At 37.3% G+C, this 22,696-nt stretch overlaps 1 protein-coding gene across 10 annotated transcripts in view; it reads left to right on the top strand.

The window, feature by feature from the left end:
- SRPK2 (SRSF protein kinase 2) overlaps positions 1–22,696 on the top strand; it is a 151,478-nt gene that overhangs the window by 82,131 nt on the left and 46,651 nt on the right. For all 10 annotated transcript variants that reach the window (XM_075738912.1, XM_075739008.1, XM_075739559.1 and 7 more), the window contains one exon: positions 20,213–20,364. In XM_075738912.1, coding sequence (XP_075595027.1) covers positions 20,213–20,364 — 152 coding nt within the window. The remainder of the gene's footprint in view (positions 1–20,212; positions 20,365–22,696) is intronic.

The raw sequence follows: 22,696 nt of genomic DNA, 5'->3' as shown, positions 1-22,696 counted from the left end.
TTTACTTAAGCTCATGCAAGTGTACGGTAAAGAAAAAACACAAATATTCTGTGAAGTTTTAAATTTAGCAAATTTATGTGGGTCACTTGGATGTAGTTCCTAATCATTATTGGATCCTAGGTAGAAGAAGGAAGCAGACAGAAGAACTGTTATTTTATTTTCAGCTCTAGGCTAAATAAAACTATTGTGTTTCTAGTACCTGTGCTTTTTAGGTAGATTGGTAAATCTGGGGGTTTTATCAATGTTTTTAACAGTTTAGGCAGTCTGTTAATTTTTAGAATTGATCCTTCCCATGAGTGAATTTCTTCCAGTCTCTTTCAAAGAGCAGAGTGATTTAAGTTAAAACCCCCCCAAAACAAAACGTCAGAGTATTGCCGGCATTGTAGGGCTTTCTCTAAGTCTATATCTATAAACCTTTTTTAGGCGTGGAATCATATGCTCAGTTATTTAGCCTTGCAGAACTGTCACAAGCTGAGAAAAAAAACATTCTAGAAACTCATTTCACGTATGTTGCCACGGCAATATTCTCTTCTGCATTATGAAAAAGTCTGGCTTTGTAGGCCTTGCTCCTTCCCTTGTTTCTGTCCTGGCTCCTCCACCACTGGAAGTGGGCACGGGGCAATCTGCACCTGCCTTGCAGGTGGTAACTCAGTTTAGCATTCTCCCATTCATATATGCATTGTATAGTTTGAGCTCGCTCTGGGGTGTAGTCAAATGTAGCACTAAGAGTACATGTATCCAAGTTCTGATTTTCTCTAAAGAATTAATAAAAAAAAAAAAAAAAGAATAAAACTACAGTAAATAGAATACAGTGCAACAAGCAAGTTGTGTTTCCCAATATTTCCACTTTTCCCAAAAGAACCATTCCTGTACAAATATGCAGCTTTATTGCTGCATTTGAGTTTTAAATTTAAAAGAAAATCCTTCCTAAGCCAGATAGGTATTTACAAATAACAAGTAAGCTGAAGAAAATGGAAAGCTTTGCATTTCCCTCAGACCTGTTTTCAGATATTTTTCTGTGCTGCTTCGAGGACGTCTGGAATAATGTTTCACACTGCATTTCTTAAAGCCCTCTTCTCCAGCATTCGTGTGACCCTAAAATCCTAGATTTGTTTTGTAAGAAGCAAATAATATTTTTTTATTTCAATGTGGAATCTGTCAACGTATGTTTTGCATTGCACATTAATTGCAATGCAAATTACTGCCTTATTTCTTTAAAATTGTAGCAGTTTTACCCACATGGTTTCTGGTTCCTGAGAATTCCCTGGACCTGAATAAAAGGATGCTCATGTCATCTACAAAATGAGTATGATTCTTTGGCTTTCATTGTATCTGACAGAATTGTGCTAAAACTCTTCCTAAGCCTAGAAATTGTGTGGTGGCTGTGTATCAAATGTGGTTTTTGAAAAGGAAAACAAACAAGAATGATGTATCTTTTGAAGCGTCTGTGTTGGTGTCGTGTGTGCATGCTCCATTGCTTGTATGTGTGTGTATTCTGACATTTTCGTTTCATTACAGTACCCGGAGCGATACTGTATTCTGATCCTTCCTTTGCACATTGTTGATGAAGCTTTTAAGAACCATGTTTTGCAAGTTACTCTTCCATAGGCCGTTGTTGAGAAAAATAAATAAAATTATAAAGCCAGGTTTCCTATGCAGTCGTTGTGTTGAATGCAATGGATATTGGAAAAGTTCAGGAAATGTTTCCTGAAACGTTTTATCCCTGTTTAGAGTTTACTGACTTTTCATTTGAAGAACTTTGAATCTAATGTGTGCCACTTACTATTTTGATTTCTTTTTGATTTGCATGCTCTGATGCAAATTCAAGGAGTCTCTCTGGTAAGGTGACATAGACACAAGCATTGCAAGTAGGACACAGAATACTGCAAGGGAAAGATGCTTTGGCTATCTTAGGAACTAGTAAGTCTATTCTCTAGCTGTTAAATAGCAGCATCACAGTAAAGGGACTTAGAAAATCCATAGTGCTGTAGAGGATGCCAAAGGAGAACCTCTGCCTCTGGTGACAGTGGCATTGGCCGCTCTCATGGTTTTACTCACAGCCCACCCGTTGTACCCTCACTTCTGTCGTTTCACTGTCTGAACTTGGAGTAACTGTGATGTGGATGAATTAATGCCAAATTCACAGTTGCATTTAATTCTGTAAGAATAATTTTGTATGTAATATAACACTGTTCGGCAAACCAAATATTTATGTAACTTGACCAGCCTATAGACCTTGCAAAAGGAAGGGAGTGCTTCGTTTTTGCGTACTCCTGACACTTCCTTTGTTAGGAAGATTGTGATTTACTTTCATAGGGATAATGTGTCACATAACGAAGTATTAAACACTTGCCTTAGGTAAATGCCTGAAATAAATGGCAAAAAAAGAAGGGTCAAAAGCTTGAAGGGGTAAAACCGTAGGGTTTTTTGCCTCTCAACTAAGGCAAAATCTTTGAACTTGCTATTTGCTCCTTTTGCTCTGATCTCCACTCTTGAGTCAGAAGCTTTTCTTTGGGCAGAGGCTGTGGTAGCTGCAGTTCTCAGTCACGATTTAAAACCTGGCAAGAAAACATGAGCTAAGTCACATTTCTGATGTCTCTGTTTTCCTTTAATTGATATAAATACTTTTCTTAGCAGAGTCAGAAAATATACAGGAAATAAATGATTGTATCTTCCTGTTCATGTCTTGTAACTGTTTTCTGCTCTCACTGGGACAGGTCAGCTGAAGGCTGGAGCTGTCAGTGAGCAAAGCCTTGAGGATGAACAGGAAAGTTTTCCCCTCAGCTATCTTTCTCCTAGCTTTAGATTTGTGTTTTACTCTGCAGATTTAAGAAAAAGCACAAACAAACCAACAACAAAAAACCCACAGAGCTTAAACTCACTTTATAATAATAATTTTGCTTCTGGTCATTGAAGATTTGATTATTAGGCACTATCTTTGGAAACCATTTCAACTATATGTAATTGAGCGTGTGTTAGCATATAAGATAGTGTAGTGCTATTTCCAGCAGGACCTGACAGTAAGAAAAATAACTTTAAAGCAAAGTCAGAGCAAACGGCCTGAGGTTTACCGTGAAATTTAAGTGCAAACTAATAATTTATGTTTAAAGAGCAGTTTTCACTTAACGATTCATTCCTGTTCATTTTGTCATGTATATGTATTTATTACAGTGATCTTAATCTTTTGCCCAGTAGATCTGAAAATTCCTAATACAGTTGTCAAATGTGTGCATTGTACATGTGCAGCAGAGGATACGTGTTTTGTGGAAGAATCCTACTGAATGTCAGCCTGTCTGAATGAAGATCACTCTAGTACTAGGGTTCTCATTTCCTCAAATGAGCAGCTTTCAAACTAGAATGGTTTCATTTTTCATTTTTATAGATCTTATCGATTCATAAAGATATTTTACTTTTTATTTAATGATAGGTATAGGTAAATAACAGACATCTCTGAGAATAGCAATTTGTACAGAAATAGCTGAAAGGAAAATAACTTTTTATGTTACTGGATTAAGTCGCAGCCTGCTACTATTTTGTAGGGTCTTTATTTGAATATATTCTTATCAGTTGAAACATAATAAATAAATTACATAAAAGCCAGGTCTCCTATGCAATCGTAATAATGAAATGAAAATGAAATATAAAGTTTAATAAACATTTCACTATATTGTCCTTCTACAAACATATGGAAGATTTCTACCGATTTATAAATTGCCTGAAGCAACTACTATCTTCTCTAGTCTGCTTAGCCAAAATCTGCTTTAAGCTCAGAGTTGTCTGGCTTGCACTGGCTGAGCTGATTCTAGGCTTTTGCAAATAGATAACAATGAAGCCCATGCAATTGATTTTAAAATTATTCTCATTTACCCTTTACCTATTGTCACTACAATATTTTTAGTGCAACTGTTTCCAGAGAAGAGTTGTTTTTCTGATCACAACTTAATTTTGTAACACGTTCAGTTCATTTTATTCATGTTCTGGGAGTGTAAACACTTAGTTATCACTGAAATTTAAATAGCCTCATCTCTCAATTGTAATCTTCTCTCCTACCGATAAAAAGCAAAATTATTTTAATAAGGTTTGTTCATTTATTAATATAGCACTCATTATTCATTTGAAATTAAATGCCTAATGTAATGAATATATAATTAAATACCTAATGCATGAATTGCCGCTTTTTTTCTGCCGTTGTTGTGGAGGGAGTTGAAGTCAACTAGGTTTCTAATAGTCTGCTCACCTTTCTAAATTAGGTAGGTACATTTTATCTTCTTGGCATATGGCTTCAGAATTGCAGTGATAAACACTATTCTTCTCTTTGAGTTTAGTCTGTAGTATCTCATATTTTTATGTTGATGCTTTATTCCTGTCAATGACAATTACTTCTTCTTTAAACTTGTATTTCTATGGATGTGATGACTATTTTGAAGTCACAGGTTGTATTGATAAATTGCATGTGTTCTTTTCAAGAGAGATGACACCTAGGTGGTGTCTTTGAGCCAAGGAGAAAATTATCTTAAAGAACATGTTGTCTTTGCATTATTTTGCAAAGTATATGTTTTCTGGGGCTGTCTGGTGTTAACTAAAGCAGAGTAAGAGTCTTTGTGTATGACTTTGGTAAATGTTTTTAATTTCAGGTCTCTTTACAATTCTCAAATCTCATTTACTTAAATTTCATGAGATACATAATTATTTTTATGTAACATGATATTTTAAAAGGAAACGTCGTTTCCTTTTTTGAGCTACTGATTAATCTACTTCTATTCAAAGATGTAATAACTCATACCATAATCACACTCTCATTAGAAAATAATTAGGCAGTTCTGGGGAGTCGCAGTTGTATGAGCTAGTCATAGACCTAGGATGTTAAAAACAAGAAAAAAACCTGCAATCAAAAATAGTTCTTTTGTTTTCCAGAAGATACAAAGAAGCTCATTTTGGTTATATTATCTGGTGGAAGCATATATGTTTCTCCTTTTCCCTTTTATCTTCATGGTTCTTGGTCAAAAACCTACATCAATCCTAGTTCACTGTATTCATACTGGCATTTTGGATGTCAAAATGGCAAATGAGATTCAGTATTGATAAATGTTAGTGATACACGTTGAAAATTAATCATAACTTTTCATATAAAATAATGGGTTCTGAGGTGATAATCATTATTTAGGGAACTACCATTGAAATAGATGTTTCATAAAAGCATCAGCTTTGTGTTCAGTAGTGATTAAAAAGGACAAATACATGATTAGGAACAAAGGAGGAGACAACACAGTAGAAAATATCATTATGCCAAAATACAAGCCCATCACGCATCACCTATGGAATATTGCATACAAATGGTACAACGTGATAGGGTTCGGAGAAGAGTGAAGGGGAGGATCTTGAATTATGGAGCAGCTTTCCTGTGAGGAAAGGCAAAATAGAGTAGGACTCTTTTGAAAAACAGATGGCAAAGGGGGATACAGTAGATGTCTATTAAATTGTGTGCCAGGGAGAGGGTGACTGCAGAATGACTGTTTGCAGGCACTTTCAGTACAAGAATCAAAGGATGTCAGGTGAAGCTATGAGATGGCAGATGCAGAACAAACACAAGAAAATGATCCTTTGGAAAAGGCGTCAGTACGCTCTGGAATTCCGTGCCATACTATGTGGATGTTAGAAGTTTCCATGTGCTCAGAGGAACTGGATAGATTTTTGGAATAAATGTCAGGTGGGAGTTACTGAATACAGAGGAATCCCATCTGGCGGCCTCTGAGCTGCTGTTTGTTGGAGACCAGGGGACTGCTTGCAGGGGAGGAAGGATCCCTGTGTGCTTAGCTTGCTCTTATGCTTTTTCATGGACGTCTGCACATGGCTGTTTTTCTAAATATAGGATATGGGCCTATGTGGATCTTTGATCTGTCCTAGAAGAGCCCATCTAATATCATTGCATTCAAGTTCTTGGATCTGCTCCTTTTCCATGGGATTTCTGTCTCAAGAAGGATAATTTGTTCTAGCTAATGTTTGAACTTAAAACATTTTATTTGTAAGAAAGTCTATATAGGTGAGAAAGAGGGTAAGACTTGAATCTAGTGGTAGACTTTGGGTATTGGTTTATGGCATAGGAAAGAACTACAGATACTTGAAGTAAAAGTTATGTCTCAGATCATGCAGATCAGGGATTTGAACCTGGCTTTGAGAGCCTTTCCCAGGCTGTCTTCCTGTAGAGTGTGTGTGTGTCTGTCCCCACTTTCATATTTCTAGTCAGAAATTCTTCCAGACGAAAAAACCACTTAAGTAGTTCTTTTCAAAACATGGTACCTTTGAAAAAGTGTTCTGAGAAAGTCTAACAGAGGTGAGGGAAATTAGACTTCATTTTTTTCTTCTATGTGTAAGAGTCTCTGCAGCATTTACCACCCCTTTAAATAGACTTGAAAGGTATTTTCCATTTTGTCATTTTACAGTAAGCTAATAAAGTCATTTTGGTATTGAAAACATTTTTGGGGCATTAACCAGGGTTGTTTGCCCTTTAGAAGTTTGAATGTGTCTCCTGATCTCCTGCCTGGTGTTGAAAGCTGAGCGCTGGCATGGATAGCTTGCCCAGAGATGTGGTGGAGTCTCCATTCTGTGCGATAATCAAAATAAGCCATCTGCCATGGTCCTGGGCAACTGGTTCTAGGTGGCCCCTGCAAGGGGGTTGGACCAGGCCACCTTCAGAGGTCCCTTCCGACCTCAACCCTTCTGTGATTCAGTGAAGGCTAACTGTGTGGGCATACACAGCTTGTATTCAGAAAACAAACAACCAAAAAACCAACCCAAAACCCACCTAAATTGCAGGACAGTATTTTTACTGCAATATTTTTACAGGAAATTTGTTTGAAGTGGGTGCAGGAGGAAGAGAAGACAGACATGCAATCCCATTAAAAGAAGAGGAATACTGAAGGTTAGGTTGGCTTTCCTTTGTTTCAAAATCTGTTACAAAAAAGCTTTTTGAAAATAAGGTAAAGGGGTTGTCTTACTCCTGAAGGAATAAATTAAATTCTAGTTTTTTCACAGTACAGTTGAGGAACACATGATTTTACTTACTTACAAAAGTATGGAGCTTGTGTGCCTCTTTGGTTGAAAACAAGAGGGAGGAAAGAATATACTAAATTCCACATATGTATGTATTTCTTGTGCTATGATGTTGAGGCTACTTATATAAGTACACTTTGAATGTCTGATAGAAACAGTCTGAGAATCCTTTAAGCCACTTCAGCCAGTCTGCAGGCCTCCAATGAAGCCATAAACGTTGTATATGTGTTCTCTGTTGCATATTATATAAATATTACTTAAGCTCTTTTCCTGCTTATATGGAACCTATATTGGCAGTAGAAATCAGGGCCAGTTTCCATGGCAACGTGGCGGCACTGGGAGAAAGGCTGATGCTGCGCTGTGGTTGGTATTTTTATGCAAGGGAAGAGGTGCAGACCTACATTTTTAGATAGGAAGTGTATTTCAAGGCACAAAAAAAATTAACATTTTTTATAAATGTGTTGAAAAAGTAGATCTGTATTGCAATGGAAATTGAAACCTATTGTTTGCTGTTTGCAACAGAAAATTAATTTTTATCTAACATTACAGAACAGCACTGTTAAATATATACACAGCTATTACTGCTATATTTGCTTGGAAATAGCAAGGAGTCTTCAGTACTGAGGACAAAGGAAGTTTTGTACTGGGGCAAAACAGGGACAAAATAGACTGTGTTTTGGCTTAGTCTCCTAGTTTTTCTGTCTCGTTTTCACCTTCTGAACTCTTTTGAAATCATTTTCACAAAGGTATTTGAGGACTTCCAAATCTTGTTCTTTTTTTTATGGCAATCCTATCTCTGGTTTTCTTTATTTTCTCTGAGTTTTCAAAAGATACAATACTCACTTGTTTATTCTTTCAACGCTGTGTTATTTTTCAGTGGTACTTAGTATACCTTTTTCTACTTTTTGCATGATCATAGGAGTGGGGAGAGCTCTGGCAGTGACTCCTTTATTTTTATTTTCCCCTCTCTGTCACTGGGAATGGTGAGGAAGCCAAGCCCCTCATGCCCCTTATTTGCTGAAGATTGTCCAGTAGTTATGCACAATTGCTCCTCCTTGTATATTTTTGCTTGCCATTTGTGTATTAGGTATCATCATTATTTATTGAAGAAATGGTTGTAGCTGATACATGGGTACCTAAGGGGAATTCAGATGAAATTGGAAGAATTGTGGATGTTATTTTACAAACTGTCTTCCATGTACTTGTGAAGATTGCTGATAGGGATAGATTGGGACATCAGGCGATGTTTGGGATGTGAAGAAAGTGAAGGTTGTGTTTAAGATGAACAAAACAAGGCTGCTGCTTATACTTCCCTAGAAGTTGTATTTCTGGAGAATTAAATCTACATAGATGAGATCTTCAGGTAGATATTTTCCTTTGTTATTAATGGAAAAATTAGGAGTGAGGAAGGCATGATTTAAAGGTATTGGGGAGCTTTCTAGAAGTGCTATGTTTTTGTTTGGGTACCAGTAGTCATTAAGGGAAGGGATTTCTAAAGCCTGCAGTTTCTCTTTTATCTTTGATGGGACTTGGGTAAAGCTTTGCTCATCTCTCTGCATTTCTCTGTGCCTCCTACACTGCAAAGTACTTGCTCCACCTCGGTGAAGTGGGATGTTCTGAGAAGTCAGAACCTTCTAAGAAGATGAACCTAGCTGGAAGCAGTATTCTTCAGAAGTGTGAAGGGCTCTCTTCATCTCAGTGAATCATCTTTCTTTCCCAACTCTTGCACTATACGGTTAGTCTGTATCTGGTGTTGCCTAGCAGGAATTCATCAAATGTCTAAAGGGAACTGATTTATCCTAACTGGGACTCTTGTAGAAATCTAAGTAGACAAAATGTTCACAGAGGAATATTAGCCTCTTCCTTATGTCTGGCACCCACACTATCAATCAGAATTAAGCTCAAAGTAATTTTACATCTGTCCAAGGCTTGGCTGCCTTGTCATGCTGATGATTTAAAGATGTCTCACTTTATAGTGGAATATCTCCATCCCATCCTGCAATCAGCATGTGTTTCAGCTATCATCTTTTCAGAGGTTTAGCAAATCAAAGCTCTAAGTGATAGCCCATGTGCACGGTGGCACTGACTGCATATACACATCTTCATTCAGGAATAGAAAAACAACTTTGCCTCTGCAGTAACTATAGGTACATAAGGCGAGACGAGCCTGGTATGCTTTCAGTTCCTCTCAGCTTCTTCCCTTGAAACATAGTTGTTCAGCTTTGAGTTTCCTTCAGCTCTTTTCCATCCGTTACTGCTGATAGTCTACATAGCTTCTTGAAGACTTCTCTGAGGCTTGTCAGATAACAGTCAATGCCAGAGTAGACTTTATCTGGCTTTGGCAGTGACTCAGCTTAGTGAAAGTCAAGGCAATACGCTGCAAACATATGTACTGTGTCTTAGTTTTAGCACCAGTCAGATGAGAAGCTTTGCCAGGACCATAACAACTTAATGTTGCCATTTTCAGCAGCAGTAAACATATAATGTTCCTTGGACGTCAGTTTCTGCTTGTGGTATGTCATGGATTTGAAGTCATGACGTCACCGTCCTTTACTGTCATTAGGACTCAGCACCAGAGTGTTTCTGACCTTTACTGTGCCATGCCAATTATCCTGGACATTTGACTTTTGAAATTGGAAAGTTCTTCAGTTTTGCAAACAGCTCTGTGTAGTGGTCAGGTGCAGACACCATTGTCCTTCCCTGAGAAACCCTGAGATGGAGTTACTCATGTAGAAGAGGTGAACTGGAGGCGATAGCCTCCTGGTAATAATAATTGCTGTCCACTTCTTGTTGTAAACCGGGTTCAGATTTTTATCTTGACAAGATAAGTTTCTTTTCCTGAGGCTTACAGTTTACTGACCTGGTAGGGGGAGCTTCAGTCACAGCATTCTAATATCAAAGCATAGGATATGGAAAGATCTTACTCTAGGAGGCAGGTACATCTTCACAATTGCATCTTCTCTACAAGGGAGAACATTCATCTGGGGTACCACAACAGCTGGGATTCCTTCGGTGCTTTTCCACCATGGATGAGAGACTATCTTGCTGTTAGGAATATTCCAATAAGTGAGTCATCCAGCATCCATGCTGTGAGGTATAGCATGCCAAGGCTGGGATGAGTCAGATGGTCTGATAACCCTTATTCTCAGACTTGCTGACACAAAAGAGATTCCGAAAATCTCATTAGGAATTGTCACAGTTTTGGTATCCAAAACTGCTTCATCCAAGCCAGCTGGACAGGCCTCTAAAATACTGAAGTGACTTCCCTAACTCTCCTGAAACAGCTACTGCTTGTTGAAGATCCAGTCAAATGAAAGGACCTTCAATTACAAGCTCAAAAAAAAAAAAAAAAGACATGCAAAATTTGCTCTACAACCCACAAGACAAACAATTGATGAAGAAGGCCTCATTGTGTCAGTCTTATTACAGTGCGAAAGTTCTCATACTGGAGATGAAAAGCCAGTATGTTCTGGACTGTAATTCAGAGCTAAAGAGTGACCATCATCTTGATTCCTTTTCTTTTCACCTCTGTGAAACTGCTACTCCAAAAACTCTCCCAGATGCAGGAAAGCTCAGCAAAGCCAGCATGAAGATCTAAGCAGACCAGCAAAAAATATGCCATGTTTGTACTTACTGGCAGCTCATTTCATGGTCCTGGCTTAACCATGGTGAGTGTCCAGGTTTCAAAATTATGTTCTTGCTTATGATAATACTAGATATAGAAGAATGGATGCTAAAATTTTGTTCGCCTCCAGGTATAGGTGCAGGCCTCAAAATGTTTGAGACCGTATTTTAAAATACAGCATATTTAAAACCAGCTGCTCACTATTTATCTGTATCTGGGTGAGAATGAGTTTTTGTGAAAAACATGTGTCTGTAATTTTGCCATTTTCTTGCTTTTGACTGCTGCTGGACTTTGCAATCTCTTTGCTTTTTTTATGTATTTCTGTTATGAAAATGGATGCTTAAATTAAAATGAATGAGCAATATAGAGAGAAACTCAAACCAGGTATTTCATATATTGTACTTATGGCCACAGGTACTCAAAATGGAAGAATTTTAGTAACTTTTGAACACTGGCAAAATGTTTTTGAATGATAGGCATATTTACAACTTATGTCTAACATTTAAGGTAAAAAGTTTTGTTGCTCTTATTTAGCTTGTTTTTATTATTTACTGATACTGCAGTGCAAGCACAGATACTTTAATAAAATGCTAGTAGGAATTGTGAAGAGATTTGTTAAAATTCTTGTAAAGTTATACGGAAGAGATGTTACTAGCATTTGGAAGTTTGGGAGGGGAGTATGTTTTTAGAAGGTTTGAGATCAATTCTTCATTTCGAAAGGAAGTCTGTTAGTGAAAAGGAGTTACTATTGTTAATGCAAAGAGTTCATGTAAATGCTTATTCCAGCTTCTGGAAAGCAAGGTTAATGAGGTGAAGTTTGTTATCAACAGAGTTCCAGCTACGGCATTCAGAATTTATTGCTGCAGTGATGCTTTGTATTTGCTGCACACAGAGAGGTTCCTCTGCTGACTTAGTCATGCAACCTTATTCCTTCAGTCTTCCCCCCTGCCCCCGCCAGTTTTGTCCCTCAGTGTTTGTTGCATCCAAAATGCTTGTCTGCTTACCCTTTTCTCATTGCCTGTAGAATTGGGTTCCCAGACATAATCCAGAGCATGATGTGTATACACTAGTAGGGTGAATGGGTCTTCCAAACATTCACTAAGCTTGGAGATGAAAAGTGCTTTTTTGCATTGAGCTGATCACGTGAAGTCAGGATTACATTTTACCAGGCTGCTTTGGGGGGGGGTGGGGTGGGGGGAGAAGCAAGAGGTACTCTGCTGCTGACTGCATTGATATTAAGTGAAAGGTTACAATTCCACTGTTCCTATGAAATCTTTTCTACTAGGCTGTTGAATAGGTAAAAAGGGGTGCAAAACGCTACATTCGTTGACTTACTCCTCATTTTGCTTAAGATTCTCACAGTTGTCTTCATATGGAACATATACTTCCTTATAGTGTATGTCTGTTTTGTATTAACTCTAAGGAAGTTGTTGGCTTGTACTGATAAACAGAGAGTAAATCCCATGTTTCATAATTTAGTTATGAATTCATATTTGAGTCCGTCTTTGACTTCAAAGGGTCACTGACTTAAGGGGTTTTGATACCAAATTAAGTTAAATCTACTAACGTATCCAGGGGCAGATAGGGCTGTTGAAGAGCGGAGGGTGCTTCTTTCCCCTCCCCTTCAAAACTTGCAAAGTTGTTGCTAGTGGCAACTGTAAGATACTAGAGCAACAACAGCATGTTTTCTGATTAGATCTTATTAATAGAAAGACTAGAAATGCTATAATTTAACATGACAAAGAGAAAGTCAGAAATTAAATACTACAACGTAACACGCCAAAAAGAAAATAAAAAATTAATTTCTGTTTGTACACTCGTGAGTCATTCTGTTACAAGAAATCTATCACACAGCTTAACCAGAGTAAGAGGAAAAGGAAGTCAAAGCAAACAGTGGCTACTTCGTTACTGTTTGCCATCAGGTCTTCTAATCGGTCCGAAGTGGAGGTGCGTACGCAGGGAGATGGAGGAAGGAGCCGTGCAGTGTGAGAAAGGACTCTTGTTGCCAGAGAATTTGGAGAAGGTGAAGCTTCATGTGTGGTTTATGAGACTGGCTTGTTTTTTAATGAGGTTTTTGTCATTGCATTGGAGCGATATTCCTTATCTGACTTACTTCTGGTGGAGGTTTCATTTTGGCATGTTAGGATGCGTATGTGAGAAACTCCGTATTCTCCATTGATCAGTACATATTCCATGGAGTTATGACAGCTGTGTTTCTCCTCTTTGACTTTTAGGAATTTGTGCTATTTTAATTTTTTTTATAACTTTCTCAGCCTTTACAACACTTTACTGGTGACTAGAAATCTGGCTGAAGTACAAACTGCTGAGTGTACATCTAGGTATCTTCTTCTTGTGTCACCAGCTGGGTCTGGTTTTTTCTAGCTGTTGACTTTTTTCCTCTGCAAGTCTGTAATGGATGACTGGTCTGGAAAGTAGAACGCTGCAGAAAAACAGTATTTGAAAACATAATACCTTGGCAAGTTCAGTTAAGATTGAGGCTTCCTGGATAGATTTGGCTTCTGGTTTGCTGCCTTAAGACCATTTTAACAGAATTGTATGTGTTTGAGAACAAAATTCATTTGGGACTGATTTTTCAGAGCTTGAAACCAATTACTTCTGGAAACTTTTGTGTAACTCTGCGTCAGAGAAAGCCCAAAGGAGCTGCCTTCTGTAACATCTACAAACCTGCCAGACCTTACTGCTTCGTATATAACATATATGATGGTATAATGGTAGGCTACTACTGGTTTCCCTCAGCTCTGCCCTTGGCGATGTGCTCCTCCTGCTTGCCTTGCCTCTGACGTGACTGCAGAGTGAGGGAGCCCAGTTCATGGATTTATGATCCATCGTGGCTGTGTAATTGCTAGATCCAGCACTGAGGCGAGGGAGAAACGCTGTGGTGAGGAGCAGAAAGCAAGAAGGATCTCTCTTTGCGCCAGCACTCTGCTGCTAGGCTGGGGTGGTGTCATAAGTCTGTAGTACTAGCTGCTTGAAATTATATTTATTAATAGTACCTATTGTTTTGAACGGAAGAAGGCAGAGTTCCTTGGCATTTTTACTTTGTATATACATTGAAGCCCAAGGTTGCCTCTAAAAGGCTAGTCAGCAAGATGGGAAGGAAAAATTCATTCTCTGTCTTGCTGTTTGTTGAGGTTGCAGAAGCTACTGTGTCTCAGCCTGCTCTGTTTCAGGAGGGGTTTCCACTGGTGATTTGATTGATGTTTGATGGTATGATGGAATCTTTCAAAGGAATGTTAACAGTCCCAGGAGGAATGATAATTTTGTTTGATAACGACCAGATGTAGAAACTGTTTCAGGCTTGTGACATGCCAGCAGTCTCTCTTTTTATGCATGGATTTTCTAGAATTGGTAATTGTAGTATAGTTTTGCACTAGTATAAGAACATAAATAGCACTTTTCATGTAAAGCAAAGCTGATTCTGGAAGTTCACATAAATAATTTCTTGGAGTTAGTTAAAAACATGTCTCCTTATGCTCTGTTTCCTTATGGATTTATGGACTTTGTTTCTAAAAACAGTAAGATGACATCTGGCATAATTTAAAAAAATTATAATAATAAATTACAAATAGTTTATCATACCTATTAAAATTTAAAATTATTCAGAATTATAACCAATTAAAAAATCTTACTTGAAATATGTAACATCATTTTGTTCCTTGAGCAAGAACTGTGGTGTTGTTTTGATCTTCCTTGTGTTTTTGTTGCTTGTTGCACGCGTGTGGATTTATTTAGAAAGCCTTCAGTAAAGGCTGCCTCCCGTTCAAAGAGCTCACTGTTAGAAGGCACCTGTCTAATTAAGCTAAATCTGCATTTGGGAAAAAGAACAGGCAAGAGTTCAACTAGTATAGCAGACATCATTTGAACGAATGAGAAGGAGATCCAAATAACTGAGTCCTTAAGGGATTAATAACAGCTGGAAGAAACCTGTGTAGAGATTTCAGACTTTAAGCTCTACAGCACCTGAGAGCCTTGCCTGGGAGCATGAAAGATTTTTGCCTTCTGGAGCTGGAGGCAAGCATAGCTGGAGCTCCTTCCAGATGGACCCACACCCACTCATAGATTTCATAAAGCTCTCATTTCAGCGTTAGGAGGTTTATAGCACATTTCTTCTGATGTTTACACTCCCCCTGCCTCCTTTCACAGCCCCCCCCCCCAATTTGCAATTTCCCAAAGAGCCTCTGTGGACATGTCAGGAGGTTCGTAATGTTGTTAGAATACAGTTTATTCCAATTTTTTTTAATTAAATATATGGAGTCAATTAACTTCCTTTTAATTGCATTTTCTATTAGCAAAAAAATTCTCTGGATGTGTTCATCTGAAAATCTTAACAAGAGTTTTGTTTTCCCCTCAGATTGAGGTAGTTCTTAGCTTAACCCCACCGATTTCTGATTCCTTCACAATTTGTTTTCATTTGACTCAGTCTGTTTTCCTTCTGAGACAATACCCTTCTAAAGGTAGGAGAATCAGGTGTAAGTTTTAGCTACATTCAAGGTAAAGTTCTGTTTACCTAAAAGTAGCCTTTAAGTTAATAAATTCAGTAGTTCACCATGCCTACAGTACAGTGTTCATAGAGAAGGACTCCTCCTGTTGTATGCTGTTCCCTGTGGAGAACAACACGATGATTATTTCTTCAGGTAATTTTGTTGTGTAGCAATCTTGCCTGCAATCTATTATTATCCATTACAATAGAATAAAATAAAAACATATTTTTTGTCTATAAGGGTTTTGGATAAAGAGGCCTGAAGTCTGTTGTGGTTTTTAGTAATGGAAGTCATTCATTTGTTGAGGAAAAGGAAGGAATGTCTGAAGATGAAGTGACTGTGTGAGGTCAGATCCAAGGTGCATCTATGTTCCCTCCGGCCAGGAGCAGTTGCCTGGGGAAGAGTGCAGGGTTGGGCCCCGATGTGCTGAACACTTTCCCAAATCCAGCAATCTCAGGCTGATGGGCTTCGTGAATCAAAGGCGATTTTGTGTTAGCTGTCAGCTGATTTTTCTTCTGTGATTTTTCCTGAGCCCTGTTTGAACTTAGCTAAGTTCTCTTATCCATGGTATCTGAGGAAAAAAGGTGGCTTTACTTTTTAACATCATGTTGCATGAGTAATTCTTTTTTTCCTTTAGATTTTTTGTCAACTTGGCTCAATTTATGCGGGGAGAGGCAGTGAACGGTCATTTCCTATTTGCTTTCTCTGTGCCTCTTAAGATTTTATAGATCTCTGTTGTTTTCCTGGCTGAAGAGTTCTGGTGTGTTCAGATGCTTCCCATATGGAAGGCACTTCATGTTTTTAATCATGCTTGCTGCTCTTGTTTTACCTTTTCCAGAACAGAAGAATAGCAAACAACCCCACATCAACAACAACAAAAAACTGAACAGTTCTTCCTGAATTTCTTATGGTATAATTTCCTCAACATTTTCATGTTTTAATGTTAGGGTGATTGCTTTTACTGTTGGCTCTTCCCCAGTTGGAACACGGAGCAACATGTCCATGATGGAGAACAGTAAAATTAAGTTGTCAGGAATTTTACATTTCTTAAAGTGGGCAATTGATTTTCTGTAGGACTCCACACAGTGTTTCAGCGCATTATACTTCAAGTTCACCGTAGAGGAGAAATACTTCAGCTTTTCTTTTGTCTTTTGCTAAGCATTCCCTCTAAGAGCAGGTTAAAAATAGGTTTTCATTGTATTTTGATTAGACTCTGCTGTAAATTTATTTTTGTCCATTTAAAAGAGAGTAATTAAAAGATAGAACATCCTGGCTAGTGTTTGATAATTGTTTGTAATGTTTCTTTCAATATAATTATAAGGATTGTCACTGTAGCCTGTGGTGATGGTGAGTTTTCTCCATACCTACTGACCAAATACTATGAGTCTCGAAATGATGTGTCATCTTCTATTAATTAAGTATTTATGCTTGGATGGTGATGAATAACCTAATAGTGGTAGACCACAGAGTTCCAAGTGATTACTTCAGAAAAAAGAAAAACAGATTTAATATGGGCTTCTGCATGCATGTGTTACCTAATGCATATCATTACATATATCATTTTAGGAAATAAGAAAGAGTAGTAACTTGAAATAATGCAGCTGTTGAATAGCTTGTTGTGTTATGATAGTTTTTGACAATGATGTTTCTGAAAAGGAGATGGAGGTTAGCATACACGTTTATTACGGCTTTCTTAATGGCTGGATTTTTAATGGCAAAGATGTTTCAAAGTCCACTTTGAAGACAAAATAATTCACATTTTAATGAACTCTGTACTGCAAAAATGAAAATCTAAGCCGAATAAAGTATGTGTTCATGCCATATATCGCAAAGGAAGATGTTGAAACATTCATCATGGCTTATCTTTCCAATTTGTGTTGGGTTTGCCTGGCAAGGTTTTGGTCAGCCAGACCCAATACACAATTCAATAAAAGGATTACTAAGAAACAGGAAGAGTGGAGTTCTCTCATTGACTGATGTCCTACCTAACACTGCAAAATTATGTACTGGCAGAAGAGCAAGCGTCAGTCATGCCTGGATGACTTACTCAACTTGTAGGCAGAATTTAAGCAGCCAAATCAAGTGTTGAAGACTTGATCTTTATGTATACCCCAGAAATGCAAAAGTGAACAAAACCAAAGAACAATGCTAAGAATCCCTTGCTAAGAATCCTACACTGAAGCAAAAAATGGCAAAATAAGCCAATAATGAAGAATTAGCAGTCAGGCTGGTGTAACTCAGCAGCATTTCTTTCCTTCACCCTTCTTCATGTACTAATACTTGATTGCTTCAAAAGGTGCAAGCAAAGCCAAAAGGACAAATCAAAGATCTTCCTCAGTTTAAATCAGTGTTATTCACAGATAAAATCATAAATAACTCCAGAAAGAAAATAAAGTAATATCTTTCCTTCCTTCCTGATGTCCACAAAAGACAATAAGAAAACACTGCTGAATACCAAATACAACTAGGATTGGAGACAGGAAAAAAATAGCCCTTTTCAAAACAAAATCGAATCTAGTAGCTTGAGAGAGACTCAGAAGCAGCTCTATTTTCTTAATCTATTTCCCTAGGAATAAATTCAAATGTTGGCATTTTTGAAATCTTGGGTTGTACACTTCCTCCTCTTGGAGGGAGATTCTTGATGTTTATTTCAAACTTAGCAACAAAATGTGTGAATCTCAATTCCAGAAACGCTCCTAATTCTCTTTAAAGTATTATCTTTATCATGTGAAGAAACAGAGCAAGTAGTTGTTATCTTAAAAGTCAAAATCAGCACAACTTCAATGGATTTTTAAACTTACCCCTGAACTGCAATTGCCCTAACCTACCCAAGGTTTTGCTATATTTGTACCATCTTATGTGACCAAAATAATAACATGGAAACTTGTGGTCAGAATGAAGTAAAATAATGGTACCATCCAAAATAAGGAGTTCTGATGGATATACCTGTGTTACCTGACACGCTGCTTTCGGATATATTAATGAAGTGCAGGCTCTTTTACTATGCTTTATTTTTCTTGCTCATCATTAGCATTATTAATTTTTAAGTGTTCCTAGTTCTTGATATGTGTATCCAAAATGGCCTTGTGCCCAGCAAATGAGGTTTCAAGGTTGTAATGTAGATCCTTACTTTGTGATGTGTTTGATGAAAGCAACGGGCGTGCGAGCCGTGAGCTTGCTGACACCGTGAAACCAGGCTATCGGAGGGCCATTAATCTAACCTGCAGTAAGATTAACTGGTCAGAGAATGTGCTGTACCTTTCATTTGCTGTATCGGTTTATTTTCCTTGCAATGTACAATATAGAGACATCTGTTGGGAATAAAAGAAGAAAGATAAAGAAAAAAAAAAGCTTAATTTATGTAAGTAGGAGCATGTGCAAACATATTTATTGTTTATCCTACAAATGGATCCCTTCTCTCTCTTCTGTCCAAGATTTATGTGGTTAAAAATGACATAAACTTTATTTATTTGGGTAGATTTCTTATCATAACTTAAACCATTAATAACTTAATTCCAAATATTCCTTTTTAAATCTGACTATTCAGTGAATGAATAGAAGAATGTTATTATCTGAAAGGGGTAGCAGGCAGATGAATTTGGTATGCATGCAACTTCCAGTGATGTCCTTTAAAGCAAAGGCATAATAGCAGCTGTTGTGCAGGCGGTGCATGTTGCCAGTGGAATTTATTTCTGACCAACTGTGTACTCTTCGACTCCAAATGCTCTGTCTTGAACGATTGCAGTGTGTAAAAAGAAAAAGTGGGGGGAATTATAAGGATGAGGACTATAGGAGTGGGATAAACATAAATACATTTTTTCTCATCAAGGAAGTGTCTGAATCTAAATTTTAGGAGCTGAAAAATTAGCAAATTACAGATTTCTCTTTTTTTATCGTATGAATGACAAAATACTGTTAATACAGTGTTTTTCAGATGGCTTAGATTTGAAGTAGATATAAATACACTAGTGGAAGGTCCTTTCCAACCCAAACCATTCTGTGATTCTAAATGCAGATTATAGTAGCTTTTGATGGCACAAATGCCTTAAGTTACTTTGCAAATGTATTTTGCAAGTCTATTATTTGGCAAGTGTATATTTTTTTATTTATATGAAGTACAAATACAAAAAATAACAGTGTCAACCTGTATGGAGAAAGCTTTCTTAATTATTTGACAAACAGGTATACTTCAACCCTGGATTTCATTTTTTATGTGTATTGGAAATACTCAGAATTTCAAAATGTGAGTAATTTGTAGGTATGTAGAAATACCAAGTACAGCCTTTTTCGGAACAGGATATAAAACATATTTCTTTTTTTTTTTTCCTAAACTGGAGATGCAAGACAGAAGAACACCTCTTGGTGGTTTTGTTTTGTGGTTTTTTTTAATTATTATTTTTATTTTTAATTAGTCATATTAAAGCATGGGGGGTGTGTGTTCTGGGAGTGCATTATAGGCTACCTAGGAAGATTATTTTTTTCTCTTTTACTTCCTAGTACCGGTTTTCAGTATTTTGTATACTGATACAGCTTTCCATAGTCTTGGCAGCAGCTACAGATGAGAAGTGCATTAAGTCGTCTGGTTCGGGTCAGCGTTGCTAGAAGATTATTTCTTACTGTGTATTGATGAGATCTTTCTTCCTTCGGCTAGCAGGCAGGAGCTTTTGAATAGCCTGATACTTTCTGAAAAATACTTCTTCTCAATCATGCTCAAAGAGAGAGGTCTAACATCTCATTTGCTCATCAGGAATTCTAAAAGCTTGTCCGTATCTGATTATATATATACTTTATATATCTTTTACCAGCTGTTCCAGCGACTAAGTCCAAATTCCCTCGAGACCTGCTTTTGGTCTGGTCAGGTGCATCTCTGTCCATGCCTCCCTAGGGTCCCATGGGTGATAGGAAAGATGACAGTGAGAATATAAGTGAGACAGGCTTCACTGGTATTTCCCAAGGTGGTTTTCCCTCCTCTCTGAAGCATTGGGTTACCCCTGCCGGGAAGGTTTTTACTAAGTGTGCTCTCTTTCATTTTCAGGCCAGAGCCTCAACAGAAAGCTCCCTCTGCACCTCCACCTCCGCCCCCGCCCCCACCTCCGCCCCTGCCGGAGCCTACCCCACCAGAGCCAGAGGAAGAGATTTTAGGGTCTGACGATGAGGAGCAAGAGGATCCTGCAGATTACTGTAAAGGTGTGTGCAATTTGGCAGTGTCAATGAGGGTAAACATTGTCATGCAAGTCTTAACTTTGGTTCTTGGGAGGTTTTTAAAGACCTGATCTTTAATTACAGAATTTATACAAGAATTATAAACAACTGCTCATTCCAGGTCCATATGCACAACTGTTTTCAGTTTTACTTTTTCCTTTAGCTATAGCTTATTTATACATTTTGCAGTAAATATACAAATACTACATCACTGTTTTCTTCCTGATGTCCTAGTTATAAGAATAGAGAAGGAACTTTTCTTGATTGATGTTAGTTGTAAGAGAAACAAAACCACCCAAACCAAAAGGTTCTAAAATGCCTTGATGCCTTTAACAACATCGACTCATTTATTTTTTAATCTAGATCTTTTTTCCCCTTCTTCTCTCACTTGCAACATGCTTTTTTGCATGTTGTCTTTCACAGCCCTCAGCATTGTCTGATGTTCTCTACATCTTCATTTTAGCTCTTGATGTCTTTAATTATTGTAGTTGGTTATGTTAATTTTTGTAGTATTGTTAAATGCATAAAAACATGTGACTGCACTACAACAGAGTCAATACTTAAGTTTATTTTAATGTCACTGCTGAAGTTGCAAGTCTATTCCAGTTAGGGTAAAATATATACTGTACTTACATGAAAAATCATAAATAACAGGTCTGTCAACTTTGGGTAATCTATCTTAGTAGATTTCAAGGATATGAATTTACTTTAGGAAACATCAAAGTTTTTTATCACTTCAGATTAATGTTTTTGAACAGCCCAAAAAGCACTGTATGCACATTGGCTATATCTGCTATTCTATATTCCTCATACCAGGAACTACTTTCTGTGTCAAATATGATGATGTCTTCTTAATCAGAAGTTTCTGTGTAAGCCTGGAGATGTGCTATTTTAAGAATCCCCTCTCCCAGCCTGGAACAAGTTGTTTTGTATTTTCAGGTTTAACAATTGATAGTGACTATTTCATTTTGGTATGAGAAGTTTTATTAATATGTGATATTTGAAATGTTTCAGTGGCTTACAGATACAAGTAGTGAAAACCAAACAGTAAACTCAAACTAAATGTTGAAGTCTACAGCAGGGAAAAGACAAACATGTCACTAAAACATGTTCATATTTTTTTTTAACTACTTCTGTTACAAAACATTTGTTCCTTAAGATAACTCTTCTGGTATCTGTAACATCTTCCATCAGTGAGTAGGGATTTGTTGTTTAAACATCTGTTTACTTGTAAACATCTGTATTTCCTTGAGATTAAGCGTTTCAGGGCCCCCACTTAATTTTTCCCTGAAGTAAGGGCTGCATTTAATATCAAACAATCCATTGTTGTCTGTGTTCCAGTATCTCTTGCAAAATGTCACCATCTGGAGAAGCTAGATCACAAAAAAACAAAAAAGTAGTCTAAGTTTACAGCCTGCTTATAAGTTACCTGTTTAACTAGAGTCTCTGTGACTACAGCAGGTCAGTAGTGAGATCTGTACGCTTTTAAAATGAACTACATGTTACACTAAGAATACTTGCAAGTTTCCTGACAAATTAAAGGGAACTTCTGTATGCTTAAAGGTTCTTCTGAATCTTTTTGGTCTTGAAGCTCTAAATTGATAGAAGTATATTAAAGAGGTTCAAACTTCATTTGGATGTAAGCTTTGTTTGGTTCATTTGGATGTCATCATCATTCTTTGTTTCTGTGAGAACAGTGCTTTTGTTGCTCTGGTGGATGATTCACCTATTTTCTGACTGTAATTTTCTGTAAGACTGATAAGTACATTTCCTTCTTCTAGTCTGCTGAGGTTGAACTGAAGGGAAGGTCACCACGTTGTATAAGAATCTGAATCGAATGGCCAGACTGGGATGGTATGGGGCCACACAGACTTTCTGTTTGTTTATTTTATATTCGGTAATGGGGAATGAATAAGTTGTTTGGTAAAGAATTCCAGGGATGGCTTTTATATACATTATTTCCATTTTTTGGAGAGGTATTTTATTAGTTTGAATATATTTTTCTGGTTTGAGTAACCTTACCTGTGCTTACAGAATGGAAGATAAATATTTGGAATTTATCATTTATTAATGGAGTGTCTCATCTCTTCCTAATTTTATCTCCAAAATGGCACTCTCCCAGGAGTTTTGAGTGAGGCACAGAGCATATTTCATCTGTTCTCAACCCCAGTCTGAAATTTTGTAGGAGGGCAGTTGTGATGAGGGAGTATACAATTCATTTTTTTAATGAATTCAGCATCTTACCAGTTAATTGTACTTTCTGTTGCCAGGGTATTTTTGTTACTAATTTAATTTTATTTATTATTTTTAAGGATAT

Source organism: Balearica regulorum, chromosome 1 (assembly GCF_011004875.1).
Source record: "Balearica regulorum gibbericeps isolate bBalReg1 chromosome 1, bBalReg1.pri, whole genome shotgun sequence".
NCBI lineage: Eukaryota > Metazoa > Chordata > Aves > Gruiformes > Gruidae > Balearica > Balearica regulorum.
The sequence above is the reverse complement of the archived record's forward strand: the minus strand, read 5'-3'. Positions and strand labels throughout refer to the sequence as shown.